The sequence below is a fragment of the Seriola lalandi genome, unplaced genomic scaffold, assembly GCF_002814215.2.
Source record: "Seriola lalandi dorsalis isolate HSWRI2012SDOR001 ecotype SW California unplaced genomic scaffold, Sedor1 jcf7180002054606, whole genome shotgun sequence".
Lineage (NCBI taxonomy): Eukaryota > Metazoa > Chordata > Actinopteri > Carangiformes > Carangidae > Seriola > Seriola lalandi.
The window spans coordinates 3,461,693-3,481,593 of NW_019525159.1; the positions used below are offsets into that span (position 1 = coordinate 3,461,693).

General features: G+C 38.0%; 2 protein-coding genes across 3 annotated transcripts in view; one reads left to right on the forward strand and one right to left on the reverse strand.

Moving 5' to 3' along the window:
- Positions 1-2,200, forward strand: part of unc5cb (unc-5 netrin receptor Cb) — a 111,905-nt gene extending 109,705 nt beyond the window's left edge. For both annotated transcript variants that reach the window (XM_023419542.2, XM_023419541.2), the window contains one exon: positions 274-2,200. In XM_023419542.2, coding sequence (XP_023275310.1) covers positions 274-433 — 160 coding nt within the window. In that variant the 3' untranslated portion in view covers positions 434-2,200. The remainder of the gene's footprint in view (positions 1-273) is intronic.
- Positions 2,201-2,284: 84 nt separating this feature from the next.
- Positions 2,285-19,901, reverse strand: part of bmpr1bb (bone morphogenetic protein receptor, type IBb) — a 62,856-nt gene continuing 45,239 nt past the window's right edge. The window contains exons 5-14 of the mRNA XM_023419545.2: positions 9,104-9,254; positions 7,991-8,093; positions 7,481-7,583; positions 5,878-5,974; positions 5,647-5,791; positions 4,889-5,081; positions 4,392-4,689; positions 4,093-4,268; positions 3,868-3,998; positions 2,285-3,488 (exon numbers count right to left, since the gene is read on the reverse strand). Of these exons, the coding sequence (XP_023275313.1) occupies positions 3,363-3,488; positions 3,868-3,998; positions 4,093-4,268; positions 4,392-4,689; positions 4,889-5,081; positions 5,647-5,791; positions 5,878-5,974; positions 7,481-7,583; positions 7,991-8,093; positions 9,104-9,254 (1,523 nt within the window). The 3' untranslated portion in view covers positions 2,285-3,362. The remainder of the gene's footprint in view (positions 3,489-3,867; positions 3,999-4,092; positions 4,269-4,391; positions 4,690-4,888; positions 5,082-5,646; positions 5,792-5,877; positions 5,975-7,480; positions 7,584-7,990; positions 8,094-9,103; positions 9,255-19,901) is intronic.

The following is a 19,901-nucleotide window of genomic DNA, read 5'->3' on the forward strand; positions in this document are numbered from 1 at the left end:
AAAGAAAGGAAGAAAATAACCACTTATTCTCACACCACAAACGCATATAGGGATATACATCAGTGCTCGTATACAAATGCTTTCCTGTTGTGACTAGGTTATTTCCTTGTTGAGGAGAAAGGCCAGTAACCACAGGGAGAAATGGATTTTGCATTAGAAAATACCTGTACAGATGTCAGCACCTGTCGTCTAGTTCAAGTAAACCCTTTCCTCTCTGTTAACCATCAATCAACCAATTGTTATACATCTGTTTTGTCACAATCTTTCATTCAGGTATCTTAACTACTTTGCCACCAAATCCAGTCCTACGGGAGTGATCCTGGATTTGTGGGAAGCCCAGCATTTCCCCGATGGCAATCTCAGTCGCCTTGCCCAGGTACTAGAGGAGATGGGACGCCATGACAGCCTTGTTCCTGCAGCGACTGAGCACTGACATCTGCCCACCAGGGAGTGTGACATTCCAGGGAGGAAGAAGACATAAAAAGAAAATAAGAGAGGGAGGGGGGGTGCCTGAAAGCAGGAGAGTCATTTGGCATCACAGTGACAAACGCACGTACACACTCATAGACACTGCGTGTCTGTGTGTGTGTACACTCAAAGAAGTAAGGAGATAGAGACAGCTAGGTCTACTCAGCCATGACCCAGTTAAACATTGGCAACAAAGGGGTTTAAAAACTTGGGAGGGTAAACAAGACTCTGTCAGTCATTTCTCTCTGGCGGTTCCTCTCTCTGGTAGAACGACTTGATATTTTTCGGCTCTGGTTTCCTTGGAATCAGCTGTCCGGTTATTTGGATGGACTGTGTGCACTATGTGGATGATGTCCTTGCCCCATGCCAACAGTCTGAATAGTGACACCCAATCAGAGGTCAAAGGATCCAAGGAGCACGGCTTGGATCAGAGGAAGCATCTCTCACTCTCCAGAAATCCGTCTCCATAGCAACTCCATGGATGAGTATGTGTTCTGTGATAACATTGTATTTAATAATATGCCTATTTATACATATCTTTTTTTTTTTGTATTTTATGCTGCCTGTTAGGGAATACTGTGTAGTGTCCTCACGTTTTTGTTTCTTCTTTCATTATGTTTGACTGTATCATAGCACCCCCTGGTGGATTCTTACAGTAATGACTCATCCTGTCAGCCACACTTACATGTACAGAAGGAAATCAATGATGTAACCATTTTACAGATTAAGTGTTGCTGTCGTAACTAAAATGAAAACTTTTTAATTCATGTTTTGTATAATTATTGATTTTCAAGTATGTGCTTATTTAGTTGCAAGTCTTTTAAAATATTTTCCCTAAGTTGAATTGGTTGTTTTTTCTTTACTTCCTTTGTTTTTTGCATGTTTTTTTTTTTATTAAGTCATTGGGCTAATTCCACCAGTCTATTGCCCCTAGATAGAAGGCGATCAACATTACTTTCCCAAACTGACTAAAATTCATGACTGATGCTGATGACTTGTGTGTTGTTCAAGACATCATCTATGTGATTGAGACCAGGCAGAGATGAGAGGTAGATCCTGTAGAAAAAGGAATCAAATAAGTATATTTTTGTAGGACCAATGCAACTGAATACAACTGCTTTTTACCAAATAATTGACATACAGTGTGTGCAGTTAAATTTAATACACAAAGTGATCATCTAAATGTCGAAAGTCATTTCAAAAAGTGTCATTTCCTGTGTTCAGGACTGAGTGACATTCATTTGTGATTTTGGAGGAGAATGGGAGATTTTGACTCAGACTTCTGTCGTTGTACATTAATGACAGAAGCCATTGATATTATGATGACACTGACTCTGTGCATAAAAATTAGTGATAGTTGTAAAATGCAACATTCCTTTGATGCAGCAGCACTTGTGACTGTTCAAGTGTTCTTGGTTGTTGTTTTTTTTTTTCGTTTGTTTTTTTTTCCTTCTCAAATGGCAGTTGTCCCAGTTTTCGTAAAGCCGTCTATGCAAACTTTGCATCCTTTTGAAACAATCTTTACATTCTCAGTGGGCTAGCCTTTGCATTCCCTAGTTGTTCCTCAGCTTCATGATTATTATTGTGTATAGTGAGAATGTAGCCTGTCTGTTTCCGGCACTCATGATGTTCCGCGCAACTGCTTGCATTTCATCTGTCAAGTTATTGTACAAAGTGTAAGAAAGAATTTTTAAGACTAATAATAAATTATATTTATATGCAACATTGGAAAGGCTGAACGAGGAGCTTTTTGTCTGAATTGTGTGACGGAGCGACACAAATCTTACAGTCGTGGGTGATTATAAATAGATGAGCATTCAAGACACAGTCGTTTTATTGGGGAATGTTATCCAGATCCACTCGTACACTCTCATAATCACATATGTACAGATTAAATAAGGCACATGCCATAGTGGTAGAGTGGACGGGATGTATTCTGTACACAGAAATCATCAAAAACATATTTTAACATCCAGAAAGGCAATAATTATCAATATCAATAGCTCAACTATTTACAAATGAATTGCGAGTGGAAAGTAGAGACAATGAGGGAGAACAAGGCCTAATATGTCTCGACTCTGGAGGCTTGAAGGACAATGAGTTCACAAAGCCATCAATGATCTAATACCCAGAGGGCTTCTTATTGAAATAAAATGTACTTTGAAATACTATATAGAAAATTCTGTTTGTGTTTTTATTAATTTAGTCTTTCTCTGCTTTGTTCTGTAATAATATTAATAATAATAACAATAGTAATAATAATAATAATTACATCTTTGAGGTCACTGGGCATGAATTAGACATTTCTTTGGATGGATGACAGTCACAATTAATGGAATTGACAGTGAACTGAAAGACAGTTTACAGTCTGCTTAGATATTACAGCATGCAGTGACTGAGTCAAAAAAAAACAAAAAAAACAAAAACAAAACAAAACATGAAGGCAGCTGTGACGGTACAAAAGACTGCACATGGAATACTGCTATATGGCTTTCGAAGGGCAGACCAGGAGCTTCCTCTGTACTGAACTGATCAGAGGAGTTTCAGTCCTCCTCTCCTGCGAGGGTCCCTGTCTGCCTGCCCACCTGGACAGTCTGGACCCGACAACCACTCAGCTTTCACAGAAAGCACGACCTGAACGCTTTGTCTGAGGCAGAGGTGACTCAGACAATGGGAGGTCAGATTTCCCCAGACATAATAAATCTTCTGCCTCTCATTTTTCTGGCTCCCTGTCCACCATTACGTCCATCACTCATTCTCCCTGTCAGTTTCCTTTGTCCTATCATTCACAGACTCTTATTTTTTCCCTTTCTTCTATTGGCCAGTGTAAGTGGCGCTGTGCCGTTGGCAGTGACAAGTCTCTAGGTGATGAGAGCATCTCTCTTGACGCTTTGTCACATTTTGATGTCTTGGGACTCTAACATCTTCGCCAGGGTCTTCTTCACCCTCAGAGCTGTGAGGCGAGAGGCCGGGTTGTGAGCCCAGCACTCGGACATCAGTTTCCCCATCTGTCGCAGACACTGTAGACACACATGTACATATACATTAGAATATAAAAATATTCGAACAAACTTTAAACTCTAGTGTTTAAAATAAAGGAACTATAAGTACCACGCTTTAAAAGGGAAGTTTGTAAGTAGTGATAAATCATTAATGATTAAATATTAGCAATAAGACATTTTTAAGACCAATCCTTCCAGTGGATGTTCAACCATGTTTGGCAAGTTTTCAAGTGATAAACCCCTGACCCATGACTCACTCACTTACAATCCCATGTGTTACTGTTCTATAAAACTTCAATGAATTGTTTATTAACCGTTAATAAAACATTTTAGTTGCAACATTTTAATACTTAAAATTATGCAATTGTAGAGTAGTATTGAATAACATTTACAGTACCTCATCACTGCTCCAACGATTAGCAAATGAAGGTCTTTGTTTCTTAATGCAGACAACTTCTCTCATGTCCTCATAGGAAGGATCAGTGGGCACAAGGTCGTGATAAGGCAGCTGATACTCCTCCACGATGCCTGCAGGAATATCACATATGAGTGGGAATCAGTAGGCTCATTAAGAAAACACACAACCATACATAGATCATGTTTAAATGAGTTTTTCCCTGACCTCCAGAGATGCAACGTCGTGCCATCTCCCAAATGATGAGACCAAAACTATACATGTCAGCCATTATAAAAGACTGGAAGTAGGTCCTGTTCAGGGTCTCATCCAGCACTTCAGGTGGCATGTAGCGCTTGGTACCAACACGCAGATTGGGAGGGATATCCACCTCATTAGTGTCACTGAGGCAACAAGGAAGAATAGAAAAGGGTTAAGCCTATTTCTGCATGGTTTGGGAAATGTACAAGATACTTCTAAACGGTATTAAAAATTGGTGTTCAAAAGTCCAAAATTCAATGTTTTACCTGTTAAACTTGACAGCCAGCCCAAGGTCTGCTATACAACAAGATCCATTCTTTTTGACCAGGATGTTTTTACTCTTCAGGTCTCTGTGTGCGATGGCCGGTTTGCCCTGTGTGCCGTAGATCTCAGTGTGCAGGTGACAGAGGCCAGATATGGAGGAGTATGCCAGTTTCAGCAGAGACTTGACGTCTAAGGTGTTGGACTTGAGGTAGTCATATAAGGATCCATTCTCATGGTAGTCTGTGATCAGGTAGAGCTGAGTCCACGAGCCGGTTCCTTTAATGTCGGCTGCTATGAATCCTAAGGGTTGGAAAGTAGGGATGACAGGGCTGAGAAATGCACAAGCACATAGATAATAACACACATAGTTTTGGTGTTTTTGGGAACATTTCACTGACCTGCACCCAGTCCCTAAACTAACCCAGAGAGAGAAAAAACTTTAGCTCGTGTTGAATGATCAACACTTCACTCAGTCCTTGTTTTATTAATTCTCCCTTACCTAGTATGTTGTCATGTCTCATCAGGAAAGTCTGGTAAATTTCAGTCTCTCTGAACCAGCTCTCTTCCTCCGTGGTGAAGAAGACTTTGACGGCCACTCTCTCTCCTCTCCATCTGCCCATCCACACCTCTCCGTATCGCCCTTTCCCGATCTGCTTAACCATCTGAATCTGCTTGGCGATGGTTCGCTGCACCTGGCAACAAATTATTGTAAAACAAATCTGTGTTTTATTTCCCTTTAAAAGCAAGTTTTTTTGTTTATTTCACATCTTTAATCTGAACAGAATTGTAGATAATTGGAACATCATCATTGCAGTCACTTGGTAAAGTATTTTTAGCTGTGCTACCATGGACGCAACTTAAAAGGAGCATTTGATGTTATGTGAGCCCTCTGCTAAAGTAAAATTATGCCATAATTATCTATAACTGTTTATTAACTTTTAGGAGAATGGTGTATATTCTGTTATTGCTTTGCAAAATTCTGCAAAGTTTTTCAAAGCAAATTGGGATAAAAACAAAAATCAACTACATTTCATATGTGTGAATAGTTGTAATGTAGCTTCTAATCTAATGCAGAGTTTTTTTTCCAGACAAAATGAACCGGGTTATTTTCATCATAGTTTTGCATATATTTGGCCTAAAGCAATATACTGTATATAAAATAATAGGATTTCAACAATATCTAGGTGAAAGTATGTGGTAATGCACTAATATATTAATGTAATGTAGACAGGCAGATGTGCATTGTTCTTTTCTTACCAGTAGAGGGAGTCCTGACCCAGAGCCAGACCCAATGCTCCGGGAATGCTCTATCATGTCCTTCAGAGACTCCCCAGGGGGGATGTAGGTCTCATCCTGCTCCAGATCGATACTGTAGCGTGGCTGTGACTCCTGCCGCTTATATCTGGCAGAGAAAGGTGATGCAATGTTAAATGCGCCTCAGGAAGTGTGACTTCGTTGATAGGTACGTGTCATCCTCAAGTTTCTCACCTGACATAGCAGAAGACGAGGATGAGACCGAGGATGATGCTGCAGACTGTGACTGAGATGAAGAGAGCCATGTACTGGATACTGCTGTCCACATAATCTAAAAATAAATATTGGGAAGATTTTAAAATATCAGTTGCATGTCCATTTTGATTAGTTTTATCCTTAACCTGCGCAATCCTGGTCTGAGCAAGAAGGAAAGTTGATGGTGACAGTCATATGTTCACTGTTATCAAATCCAACATCAACCTAATTTTTATTGGCAGGGACAAGCTCCTTTTCCCCCCTTCTTCCCTCTAACCCTGCTCTACACCCCCCCCCCTCTTCTCTCCCAGCTTGAGATCGATCGCATCCCCTTCCTGAATCCCACATATCAGGTGTCACACTGACGTCGCTACAGAAACCCCTGAGGCCTAAAGCTGCTCTGGGGCTCTAGCCTTTCTGCCGTGCCCCTGTCAATCAGACTCGCACAAAACAAAAGACTCATGAAGAGAGGAAACTTCATGGTGTGCACAGACCAGAACTGCACACACAGTAAGAAGGATTAGCGGACAAAGAAAATCTGCAAAGTGTCTTATGAACTCCCTGCAGGCTCATTGAGATAAAAGGATAACTCCAATTTTAGTTAAACTTGGAAGAACAGTACATTCTGTCCTTGTGCATGGTTTTCCTGTGCAATGAGGGTTTATTACTTATATTTACTATTTATTTACTTATATTATATTCACACTTTAAATTCACCCTTAAATAAAGTTGTTTCGATAATTTGGCTATACTATTGACTGGTTTACAACCTGTCTGATCACCTGACCACTTGTTTCTTGCCCCGTCAGACTTTGTTCTCAGATCTCAGAGATTACTTTGGTGATTACAGTGTTATCCTAACTAATAGAAGTGATGGCCAAAACTAAATGACAATAAGTCCCAAGTTGTAGAAAACCAGAATCATCCTTTATTTCTCTCCAACTGACTTGACAAATCAAGTTGATCACAGTTTGCTTGAAGGGCATAACGAAGGATGTGAGGCTGTGTAAAAGTGTAATGGTGTGTGTGTGTGACAGAGACTGGGAGAGAGAGAGAGAAAGAAAGAATGTTTGTGTCTGTGTGTGTGTGTGTGTGTGTGTGTGTGTGTGTGTGTGTCGGTGTGTGTGTGTGTCGGTGTGTGTGTGTGTATGTGTCGGTGTGTTGCAGAGTGACAGATGGACAGATATCTCACATCCGTACTGAGGCAAGAAACTCAAGCAGGCCCTGGGGAGAGGCTGTCCTTTTCATTAGAGGGTGAGAGAACAAGCCAAGCCTGCAGGCTCTGTTTCACCTGCCCCTCTCGCCCTCTCTCTCCGTCTCTCTCTCTCTCCTTCTCTGTCTCTCTCCTTCTCTGTCTCTCTCTCCCCCAGCGGAGCAGCATGTGCCACTTCACTCCGGCACCACACTGTGGTTTGTAACAGTTTAAACTGTCACTACCCATCATCACCCAGCATGGCCTGAATGAGCCCGCTCTAAGAGCCACTCGCGCTTTAAAGTGGGGCAGGATTTCAGTGTGTGAAAACCTGTGTGAGCAAATATGTGTATGGGTTTGTGTGTGTGTGTGTGTGTGTGTGTGTCTTACCTGATGTCATGATTGGAGGAAGAGTGGGATGTAAGTCCCTGTTGCAATAGTCCTGATCTGTGCAACACTCAATAGTTCTCTTGAAACGTGAAATCCCTGTGTCCTATCACACACACACACACACACACACACACACAAAGACACACACACACACACACACACACACACACACACACACACACACACAAACATAAACCTCAAGTATTTCTACACACTAATGAGGACACAAGAGTAACAAATATTTACAGCCACACTTATTCCCAATGAGAACATTTTACAATATACCAAAGGTTTTTCCACTGTGTGTAAAGATAGCGGGCTGGACAAGTGTGATTTAAACACATCTCATAAATAGCTGAAGTGAGTCAAGGAAAGCTCATAAAGACTTAACAATGGCTCATGAAGGAGGACACACATACACCGGCATGTTGAAGTTTTCATCCAGAGAGGAATATAAACACATAAACGCACACACACGCAAACACACACACACAACCACAGCTGACTTACTCTGCACTGGAACTCGGAGCCACCCATTGCTAAACAACCTGAAGTGAGCACAGCCACACCGCCCTCCTCCTCCTCCACCATGGTGAAGCAGTAACCATTAGTCCTGCCAAAACACACACATCGTATTCGTCACTGTAGGTGTCGATGTTCGGGTTCAATAGCATTTTATTTACTTTGAATCCCATACAGAATCTACATATTGAGACTAAATGTTTATCAGATCTGTTTGTCTATTGCAAGACAAGTTCTCAAACTATAAATACTCGGGTAGGCGTACTGGAACTAAAACATTTTGCCAGAGAGATTTCAGATTAGACTGATTTTAATGAATCAAGGTTGGAAGTGGTTTCAAAGTACATCCAGATGTTGCTGTTGAAACAGGGTAGACCTGTATCGTCCTGATTTTGAGTGCATTGACCAACCAGCCATGAATCTGTGACCAGCAACAGCTCAACAGTGCTTGGTGTGATAGTTTTTGGCTGTGCCAAATGCAGGAAAGTGAAGTTGAGCACACCCAGCCACAGACGTACAAATCTCCTTTTATCCAACTGACTCTTAACTCCCCTAGTTGTTTTAGCTTATCTATACACTCCTTTTATTGGAAGTAATGTAATAAAACATCAAGATTTTTTGTTAAAACTATACAGTCTTTGGTCTGTTGTCTTTTGCCCATCTTTCTTTCACACTGGTTGGTCAAGTCTGAACTGGGGATTTTACACTGTGATAATTAATGGGACTTTTAGATGGTTTGTTGTGCAAAACAAACAATTTGAAGATGTCCCCTTGTGGTCTAATAAACATTGTTGAGCATTTAGATATGTATTTTTTTTCATTTTATAATGAAAATATATAGTTATTATATGCACCTACAGGTCTGTAACACGATTGTACTGTATGCACTTTGCATATAAATCTCTCCAATGCAAATGGCTGAGCTGATGCAGGTGCTAATAAGCTGTGTCTGAAAGAAGACTGAGGGGCTTTCATTAAAGGAAGGAGTTAAAGTAAACATTTGTGTACTTCAGATCAGGTAATTAGTGTTTGTGTTGTCGTCTAATAGCATTGATACAGAGAGTTATTTTCATAGTGCTATTTCTGTGTGCTTCACCATACATGCAAGTGTTGTTGACTGATTTGTCAGGGCAGTGGTGGTTGCAGTGGCACCAAAGCATGTTTTGAGCTGAAACTGTGCTGCTGCCCTCCTCCGCCCTTCGCTCTGATCCCCCCTTCCATCCGTTCTTCAGCATGGTGTCCAACATGTTGGCTGTGCAGAGAGAGAGAGAGAGAGAGAGTCTGGGTTTATAACCAGGGCAGAACAAAACATCTGGACACTTCTCTGGTTTCAGCAAAGTCAGAGGAGTAAAACTTATGTACACATACCTCTGGAAAATTAAAGATAGAATAAATCAAAAGCTCCAAAAAACATTTCTGCTCATTTCAATGTAATCTCATTTCGAATATATGTATGTATGTAAGTATGTGTATATGTATATGTATATATTCATCAGTTCTGCCCGCGCCTTGGCACTGTTACCATGGCAATGCAATCCACAGAAAGTGTGAATATGTGGTGCTGAAAGCAGCCCTGCTGTTCTGGACAGGACTCAATGTACCTGCATGAAGTCTGGAACCAGAATAACACTACTCACCAGAAAGAAGTCTTTGTGCTACTTGTGTTTGTTTGTGTATATGTGTGTGTATCTGTGCGTGCCTGCCTGCAAGTGCCACTGTATTTAGAGTGAGTGTGCATAGTGTGCATAGTGTTTAGAGGTGTCTGTGAGTGTGCAGTACATTGCTGCAATATTCAAAAGAATGTATTTACCACATTTGGCCCAGATACAAAACTTTCAGAGCCTGAGCTTCATAATATCATTAATAATTTTCTTAATGTCTATTACTGATGTAGTAGAATGCATTGTCAACAGATCTGACAATCAACTTAAAAATGTTTAAATACACTTGTTGAATGATTATACTGTATATTATGCATAATGTCTCGGTCTTTAAAACATATATACTAACACATGTATAAAAAGATAAAAAGTAGAGTGTATATGTATGAGTATATCATTCACAGCTAACTGGATGTACTGTGTGTGAGTCTTTGGCATGTATCTGCTGAGAGAAGAATAACATTTCCAGCAGGCAATAGTTGCTGTGAACTCCTGTAACAAACATACACAACTGAGCCAGGGCAAGTGCAGTGATACGGTACAGGTGGACACACATAAACCAGGAGGAGGATAAATATTTTTGCTCCAGACTTGCTCATCCTTGAAAGTGTTAACTTTTGCAGCTGCCACTGAACATCGGACAAAGTTCAAGGGAATTTCGTTTTTGAGTTATTTAGTCGTTTAAATGACGGTCAGCCAGGAGTAATATGTGACGTGTGTCAATGTAACTGTTGAAATAAATGTTGATTATGAAAGTTATGCAAGTTAGGCTGGAAATAAACAATATTATCCTTTGAAGTGTTCAGCTTTACAAAAGTAAAATAAACAAACAGGCAAATAAACCTGCATAAACCAACAGACAAGTCATAGAGGAAAATAGATTCATGCAATATTCATTCACAAATGGATTACATGTGATTGTAAAAATCAGATGCAGCTTTCATCAAGAATATCATGATCAGGTGGAATTTTAAAAACATTAAAGCATAAGCTAATATCTCCAAAGAAATAATAATTAATAACAGTTGATTTGGCGTTTTATTATTTTAAACAATCTGTTGTGGTGAAAATGTTCAGACGAACAGTTGTAAATTATTTGTTTGACGACAGTAAAAATACCTGATGTGAAGATGTATGTTTTGCAGCGCTACATTTTTTTTATCCTTAATTATCAAGTAACTGAAGGTGTAGACTTTCCACCAGTGGAGAATAAAACCAGTTCTGACAGCAGCTCGTCCCTGAAGACCTCTGCGGTCAGAGAACTGAACAGTGTTGTGCCACATGAGATGGACGTCTTCCTCTCACTCTCACACTGTCTGTTAGATTCTCTCGTCCTCGTGCTCTATCCACTGCGGATTTTAGAGAACAGTAATAACCAAGCCACTGTGTTGTTCATTTACATTGGAAATTCTGAGTTTGTTTTCCCCAAGCAAAAGGTTCCCACCACTGTGGATGGGGTTGGGTTTTATTATAATAGGTAGAGGTAGATCTAAGCGGTCTGCAAAAACCTGAAAGCCAGCCAGCCATTGAAAAAGGGACGTGATGAAAAGGCTGAATCAGAGTGTGATAAGACTATAAACACACTGACTGTTCTTTAAGTAGTACTCTGTGTCCTTCCAACCTGATGTGTTACTGTTTCTGTCAGAGGGGAAGTTTGTGGAGGTGTTCTGATCCTCCCTCACAGTGGCCTTGGTTTTTCTATCTGCTCTGCAAGTGTGCTTTCAAAAACAGAAGAAAGGAATTTTTCATGAATTTGTCAGTCTTTCAGATACACTCCGTCCATATCAGCTTTGTTTTGTTTTTTTACGAAGGCGATAAGTGAGTAAAGAAGACAGCTGTAGGTCACCAGAAAACAGAAAAGCTGATGTCAGAGGCAGCGAATCCTGCTTTGGGGTAAACAAAGGGAGAAGACCGTGTCTGTGATCGACAGCCTTCACACTGACGAGCAAGAGCGAGCCCTGAAAAACTAAAAATCAGACAGAAGCACTGCCTTAGACGTGCACAGCAGGGATCAGTGTTAACCTCTCCATATTATCTTTGTCTCCCCTATAATTTCATATGCAGCAAATAAAATGTTAGAGCAAAATGCTTTGATCTATTCTTTGAAACCAAACTTAACATTACAAACAATTTAGTTATTTATGGGCTAAATTAGATATTGGTAGAGAAGATGACTTATTTGCTTTCTCCAACAAGCTTACAATAGGATTAAAGGACAAAAGAAGATTGTGCCCAACGGGTGTCAAACTATTAAAAGGTTGGTAGATGAATTGTGTTCTAAATGTACAGACTGTGGTCGCTTTTCTCGGATTTTGAGTAAGATAAGACTGTGCTCTTGTCAAAGAGGGGATTGTGTGTGTGTGTGTGTGTGTGTGTGGAGAGAGAGTTTTTCATGTTTGGTATAAAAGAGCGGGTTTACTACAGAGTCCCTGTGTGTTCAACAGACTATTAAAGAGGCTATAGGATTTTAAGTCAGCAGGAGTCTTGAGGGAGAGGCCATCTTTGTTACACTTAGTATAAGTTCTACTTACAAAGAGCTGTTCTTCCTAAAACACAGTGTTGATAAAATAAAAATCATCCAAGTATAAAATTACCTAATTTAATTCGTTTCTAAGACTATTCCATTGTCTGTCACACACACACACACACACACACACACACATCATTTCCCACGCTTTGTTTTCTCCTTCTCTTTGCCTTACACACACACACACACACACACGCACACGCACACACGTGCACGCGCACACACCAAACAGACTTGCTGTGTCAGCTACGGGGCACACTCAAGGTCACCCCGAAATCTGATCCGCATCCCCCACACATTCCACAGGCTGCTCCTCAACCTAGACAAACACACACACACACACACACACAAACACACACACACACACAAACACACACTCGCTGAGAATCGGTGTATTACACACACCGACAATATTACACAGACACACGCACACACACTTGAAGCAATTAGAAGTTACATTTAGAGAATTTCAGTCACAGCTCGTCACCATCTGCATCTTTGGGTTCAGCTTTTCTAAACATTAGTGCCGACACATCATCTGCTGGTTTCATGACTGTGTTGCTCCTCTCTTTTGGTCTCTGATCTAAGGACACAGCACATTTTTATAAACATGTGTATTGTATCACACACTACTGGATAAAGTCAGCTACAACAGCAGGCCGCATTTCATTGTCAAAGAAAACTGAGGGAGAGATAAGTGTTATACTTGGCTGTGTTATCACATTGAAAAGGCTGACAGATGATTATTACCACAAATAACAGATAGCATTTGACCATTTCATATCAGTTCAGGAGAACTGATGAGGTAAATGAATGGTTGCTTAGTCTTAAATCAAGGTGCACATACCGGGATGAGTCAGGATGAGTTCAGAGCATGTGTGACCTTAACATTTGTGAAACTGAAAACTAAAGCCAAGTTGTTCCTTTCATTTGGAGTCTAATATCTGTTCTGTATCGCTGTGCTCTGTGGAAGCATTGATCTGAAAATGTGTCCCACAAAACAATAATGTTTTCTCTTAACCTCCAGATTTAATTCCTGATAAATATTCATTTTGTCCACAGCTACCCTGGATTTGTTCTGTGCACTAGAAATAGGTGTGTGATGTCAACCTTACATGCAACTAAAGTTGTGCTTCACTGGAAAGACAAAGCAGGCAATCAATAAAAATATTGTTATAATAATGGGTTTTATTTTTCCATCAGGAGATAACTGTAAATCGATGTGAGATAGAATTACAGATGTTACCAGTAATAAGATTAGAGAGAAATGTTGACAGCGGAATTTCATTTCTATAAAACTGTGGAAAAAAAAAAAAAAAAATGGTTTAAAGTGTTCCAATTAACACCGCTGTTTCACAAGAGAGACTTCACAAAAGCCGACTTCACAGCACTACAGCCATTTAATCTGTGAGCTGAGACCTTCACACAGACTTTTCATCATGAGCAGAGGAGGAGGACATGAGAAAAAAAGGGAGATAAGTTACTCCAGGTGGCCATGATAAATCACCTCCTCAAAGGAGACATCTTCCCCAGTGTCTCCAGAATGCACTCTGACCCCGAGGGGGTCACAACCAACCTGCAAAGGGGCCATACATCCTCCTCCACCCTACCACCCCACCCTCATCCCTCTTAACCCCCTACAGGCTTCAAAGACCTCTGCCACACGAACCCCTCCACACATGTGCGCATATTGTACATGTGCGCACACAAGAGCGTGTCTGAGGAGCGCATTCCTCACTCTCTCCACCATCTCTACCTCCGCTGCTACACCCACATCAGGTCATCTGTTTTCACCATGCAGCTTCCAGCAACCTGTTCTGTGTTTACTGGCCGTGACCAGACTGCCTTTGTGGAGGAATGAGATGGTCACTTTGAGGTTCCCACTGCCTGCAGCAATAATGAAACAACAAATTTATGGAGGGAGACCTGCCTGCCACAGCTTCATATTGTTCTCCAAAATTATTCCACCTTCAGAAGAACTAGTTCGACTCTCAGACTAGTGGCATAGAAAAAAAACTTTACACATGGGTGTGAATACAGCAGAGAGCTGCTATATCCACAACAAAATACTCAAACACAGACAGACGCATTCACAGGCGGACAGAGACAACCTGACTTTCACTGTATCACTAAATGTCAAGAACAGGCACACACACACAAACGCACGCACGCACGCATGCACACGCACACACACACACACACACACACACACACACACACACACTTAATGTACACAAGTGTACTGAATTGTCCCTAACAATATTTGAGTGAAGTTGTTTGCACTATGTTTGAAGTGGTGTCTTATAAGATCATTCCAATGTGCCCTCCAAGAAGCTACGTCTCAAAGACAACCGATTAAGGCATGTTAGCATTTCATTGACTGAATGGGCGGGGGCTATTTGAAGGCTCAAGTGATGTGAGAACCCATATCAGCAGAAGAATGTGAACTGATGTTATTTAACCATGTTAGCTAGGGTTAACTAGCAAGCTAACCCTGGCTTCTGTCTTCTGTAGGCTAGCAGTCACATTGTTGCAGGAATAAACATAAAATGCTCGATATATCAAAGTATGAGTTAATATCTGTCGAAAAAACCCATTAAATGTCAGCATGAATACTATGACTTTTCTTATGCCTTAATATACTATGAAGTTTTTATGCCTTACTATGATATTTTTATGTCTTACTACACTATGCCGTTTTATGCCTTACTTAACTATTTTTTGACGTAGTTATGCCTTACTATAGAATGAGGTTTTTTGAAGTTTTAAAACCTTATTATACTATGACATTTGTTGACATTTTTATGTCTTAGTATAGTATTACGTTTTTTGAAGTTTTTATGCCTCACCATACTATGACATTTTATGCCTTACTATACTATGATGTTTTTTGACATTTTTATGGCTTACTATACTATGATGTTTTTTTGACATTTTGATTATATTTTTCTGTAGTTTTTATGCCTTACTATAGTATGCCATTTTTGACATTTCTATGCGTTATTACAATATGGTATATTTATGCCTTACTATACTATGACATTTATATATCTTACTGTAAGATGACCTGTTAATGGGGTGGCATGGTGGAGTAAAGGTTCTAACTGTTGCCTTACAATGATAAGGTTATAAGTTTGATTCCCAGGCCTCGTGCTTTTCTATGTGGAGTTTCTCTATGTGTGGGATTAATCCACCCTCATTCCAAAGACTATCTCAGTTTATGACATTTTCATGCCTTAATATTCTCTGACCTTTCTTGACATTTTTATGCCTTACTATACTATGACATTTTTTAATGTTTTTATGCCTTATTATACTATGCCGTTTTTTCACTTTTAGGGCCTTATTATACTATGTTGTTTTTCCACTTTTTTGCCATACCATACTATGTTGTTTTTTCACATTTTACACCATACTATACTGTGTCTTTTTTGTAGTTTTGGGGCCTAACTATGCTATGACGTCTTTGTAACTTACTATACTATGACGATTTTTGATGTTGTTGTCCCTTATTATACTATGTCGCTTTTTTCACTTTTAAGGCCTTACTATACTATGGTATCTTTTGATGTTTTTATGCCTTATTATACTACGTTGATTTTTCACTTTTAAAGCATTACTATACAATATCATCTTTATACCTTATAATACTATGATGATCTTTGATGTTTCTATGCCTTATTATGCTATGTCGTTTTTTCACATTTTTTGCCATACTATACTATGTCCTTTTTTTGCTTTTAGACGTCTTCATAGCTACTATACTATGACGTTTTTTATGTTTTTAATCCTGACTATAATATGCTCTTCAGAGCCAGCATAGGAGGGCAGTGCTTAAAGCTGTGGACACCCAAGGAGAAGGTGATGGGCTCAAGCCCCACTTGAGACCTTTCTGAATAGAACGTTCATGAATTCCTTTTCCCTTTGTGGATTTTCAGCTATCTCTGGCTTCTATGCCTGAGTAAACCATGACGTTTTCATACCTTACTACACTATGACACTTACTTACTACACTTGTTATACTATGTCGTTCTTTCACGTTTTTTGCCATACTATACTATGTTGGTTTTTTTTCTTTTAAGGTCTTATTATACCATGAAGTCTTAATATTTTGCCATACTATGACGTTTTCTGATGGTTTTATGATTTATTATACTTTGTCATTTTTTAAAAATTTTTGCCATACTGTACTATGTTGTTTTTTTCACACTTAGGGGCCTTACTATGCTATGACGTCTTCATATCTTACTATACTATGAGGTTTTTCTATGTTTTTATGCCTTTCTATACAATTACCTTTTTTTGCGTACATACCATTTTCCTTAGTACCTTCCAAGACTTTTATGTCTTAAATCGTGACTATTATGTGCTCTTAGGAGCTAGCATGGTAGTACACTGGTTAAAGCTGTGGACTCCCAACGGGAATGTGTAGGGTTCAAAAGGGTTCTTTTAGGGCCTTATTATACCATGACATCTTAATACCTAGCCATACTATGACGTTTTCTGATAGTTTTATGCTTTATTATATTTTGTCATTTTTTCAGTTTTTTGCCATACTATACTATGTCGTTTTTTCACGTTTTTTGCCATACTATACTATGTTTTTTTTTTTGCTTTTAAGGCCTTATTATACCATGACGTCTTCATACCTTGCGATAATATGACGTTTTATGATGGTTTTATGCTTTATTATACTTTGTAATTTTTTCGTTTTTTTTGCCATACTATACTATGTCGTTTTTTCACGTTTTTTGCCATACTATACTATGTTTTTTTTTTGCTTTTAAGGCCTTATTATACCATGACGTCTTCATACCTTGCGATAAAATGACATTTTCTGATGATTTTATGCTTTATTATATTTTGTCATTTTTTCAATTTTTTTGCCATGCTATACTATGTCGTTTTTTCACGTTTTTTGCCATACTATACTATGTTTTTTTTTGCTTTTAAGGCATTATTATACCATGATGTCTTCATACCTTGCGATAATATGACGTTTTCTGATAGTTTTATGCTTTATTATACTTTGTAATTTTTTCAGTTTTTTTGCCATACTATACTATGTTGTTTTTTCATGTTTCTTGCCATACTATACTATGTTTTTTTTTTTGCTTTTAAGGCCTTATTATACCATGACGTCTTCATACCTTGCGATAAAATGACGTTTTCTGATGATTTTATGCTTTATTATATTTTGTCGTTTTTTCACGTTTTTTGCCATACTATACTATGGTTTTTTTTTTTGCTTTTAAGGCCTTATTATACCATGACGTCTTCATACCTTGCGATAATATGACGTTTTATGATGGTTTTATGCTTTATTATACTTTGTAATTTTTTCGTTTTTTTTGCCATACTATATACTGTCGTTTTTTCACATTTTTTGCCATACTATACTATGTTTTTTTTTTTGCTTTTAAGGCCTTATTATACCATGACGTCTTCATACCTTGCGATAAAATGACATTTTCTGATGATTTTATGCTTTATTATATTTTGTCATTTTTTCAGTTTTTTTGCCATGCTATACTATGTCGTTTTTTCACGTTTTTGGCCATACTATACTTTGTTTTTTTTTTTGCTTTTAAGGCCTTATTATACCATGACGTCTTCATACCTTGCGATAATATGAGGTTTTCTGATGGTTTTATGTTTTATTATACTTTTTTTTTTTTTTTTTAAATTTGTCATACTATATTATGTTTTTTTTTTGCTTTTAAGGCCTTATTATACCATGACGTCTTCATACCTTGCAATAATATGACGTTTTATGATGGTTTTATGCTTTATTATATTTTGTAATTTTTTCAGTTTTTTTGCCATGCTATACTATGTCGTTTTTTCACGTTTTTTGCCATACTATACTATGTTTTTTTTTTTGCTTTTAAGGCCTTATTATACCATGACGTCTCCATACCTTGCGATAAAATGACGTTTTCTGATGATTTTATGCTTTATTATATTTTGTCATTTTTTCAGTTTTTTTGCCATACTATACTATGTCGTTTTTTCATGTTTTTTGCCATACTATACTATGTTTTTTTTTGCTTTTAAGGCTTTATTATACCATGACATCTTAATACCTTGCCATACTATGATGTTTTCTGATAGTTTTATGCTTTATTATATTTTGTCATTTTTCAGTTTTTTTGCCATACTATACTATGTCGTTTTTTTCACTTTTAGGGGCCTTACTATGCTATGACGTCTTGATATCTTACTATACTGTGAGGTTTTTCTATGTTTTTATGCCTTTCTATACTATGACCTTTTTTTGCCTACATACCATTTTCCTTAGTACCTCCCTAGACTTTTATGTATTAAATCCTGATTATTATGTGCTCTTAGGAGCTAGCATGGTAGTACACTGGTTAAAGCTGGGGACTCCTAACGAGACTATGTAGGGTTCAAGCCCCACTTGCATCTTTTCTGCAAAGTACTTTTATGAATTCCATTTCCCTTTGAGGAAATTCAGCTATGTGTGGCTTCTAAACTTGAGTACACCAAGACGTTTTTATGAAACTTACTTACTACACTTATTATACTATGTCGTTGTTTGAAATTTTTTGCCATACTATACTATGTTTTTTTTTTTTGCTTTTAAGGCCTTATTATGCCATGACGTCTTCATACCTTGTGATAATATGACGTTTTCTTATGGGTTTATGCTTTATTATACTTTGTAATTTTTTCAGTTTTTTTGCCATACTATACTATGTCGTTTTTTCACGTTTTTTGCCATACTATACTATGTTGGATTTTTTGCTTTTAGGGCCTTATTATACCATGACATCTTAATACCTTGCCATAATATGATGTCTTCTGATAGTTTTATGCTTTATTATATTTTGTCATTTTTTCAGTTTTTTTTCCATACTATACTATGTCGTTTTTTCATGTTTTTTGCCATACTATACTATGTTTTTTTTTGCTTTTAAGGCTTTATTATACCATGACATCGTAATACCTTGCCATACTATGATGTTTTCTGATAGTTTTATGCTTTATTATATTTTGTCATTTTTCAGTTTTTTTGCCATACTATACTATGTCGTTTTTTCATGTTTTTTGCCATACTATACTATTTTTTTTTTTTTTTTTGCTTTTAAGGCCTTATTATACCATGACGTCTTCATACCTTGCGATAATATGACGTTTTCTTATGGGTTTATGCTTTATTATACTTTGTAATTATTTCAGTTTTTTTGCCATGCTATACTATGTCGTTTTTTCACGTTTTTTGCCATACTATACTATGTTGGTTTTTTTGATTTTAAGGCCTTATTATACCATGACGTCTCCATACCTTGCGATAAAATGACGTTTTCTGATGATTTTATGCTTTATTATACTTCGTAATTTTTTCATGTTTTTTGCCATACTATACTATGTCGTTTTTTCACGTTTTTTGCCATACTATACTATGTTGGTTTTTTTGATTTTAAGGCCTTATTATACCATGACGTCTTCATACCTTGCGATAATAGGACGTTTTCTGATGGTTTTATGCTTTATTATATTTTGTCATTTTTTCAGTTTTTTTGCCATTCTATACTATGTTTTTTTTTTTGCTTTTAAGGCATTATTATACCATGACGTCTTCATACCTTGCGATAATATGACGTTTTCTGATGGTTTTATGCTTTATTATATTTTGTCATTTTTTCAGTTTTTTTGCCATGCTATACTATGTCGTTTTTTCACGTTT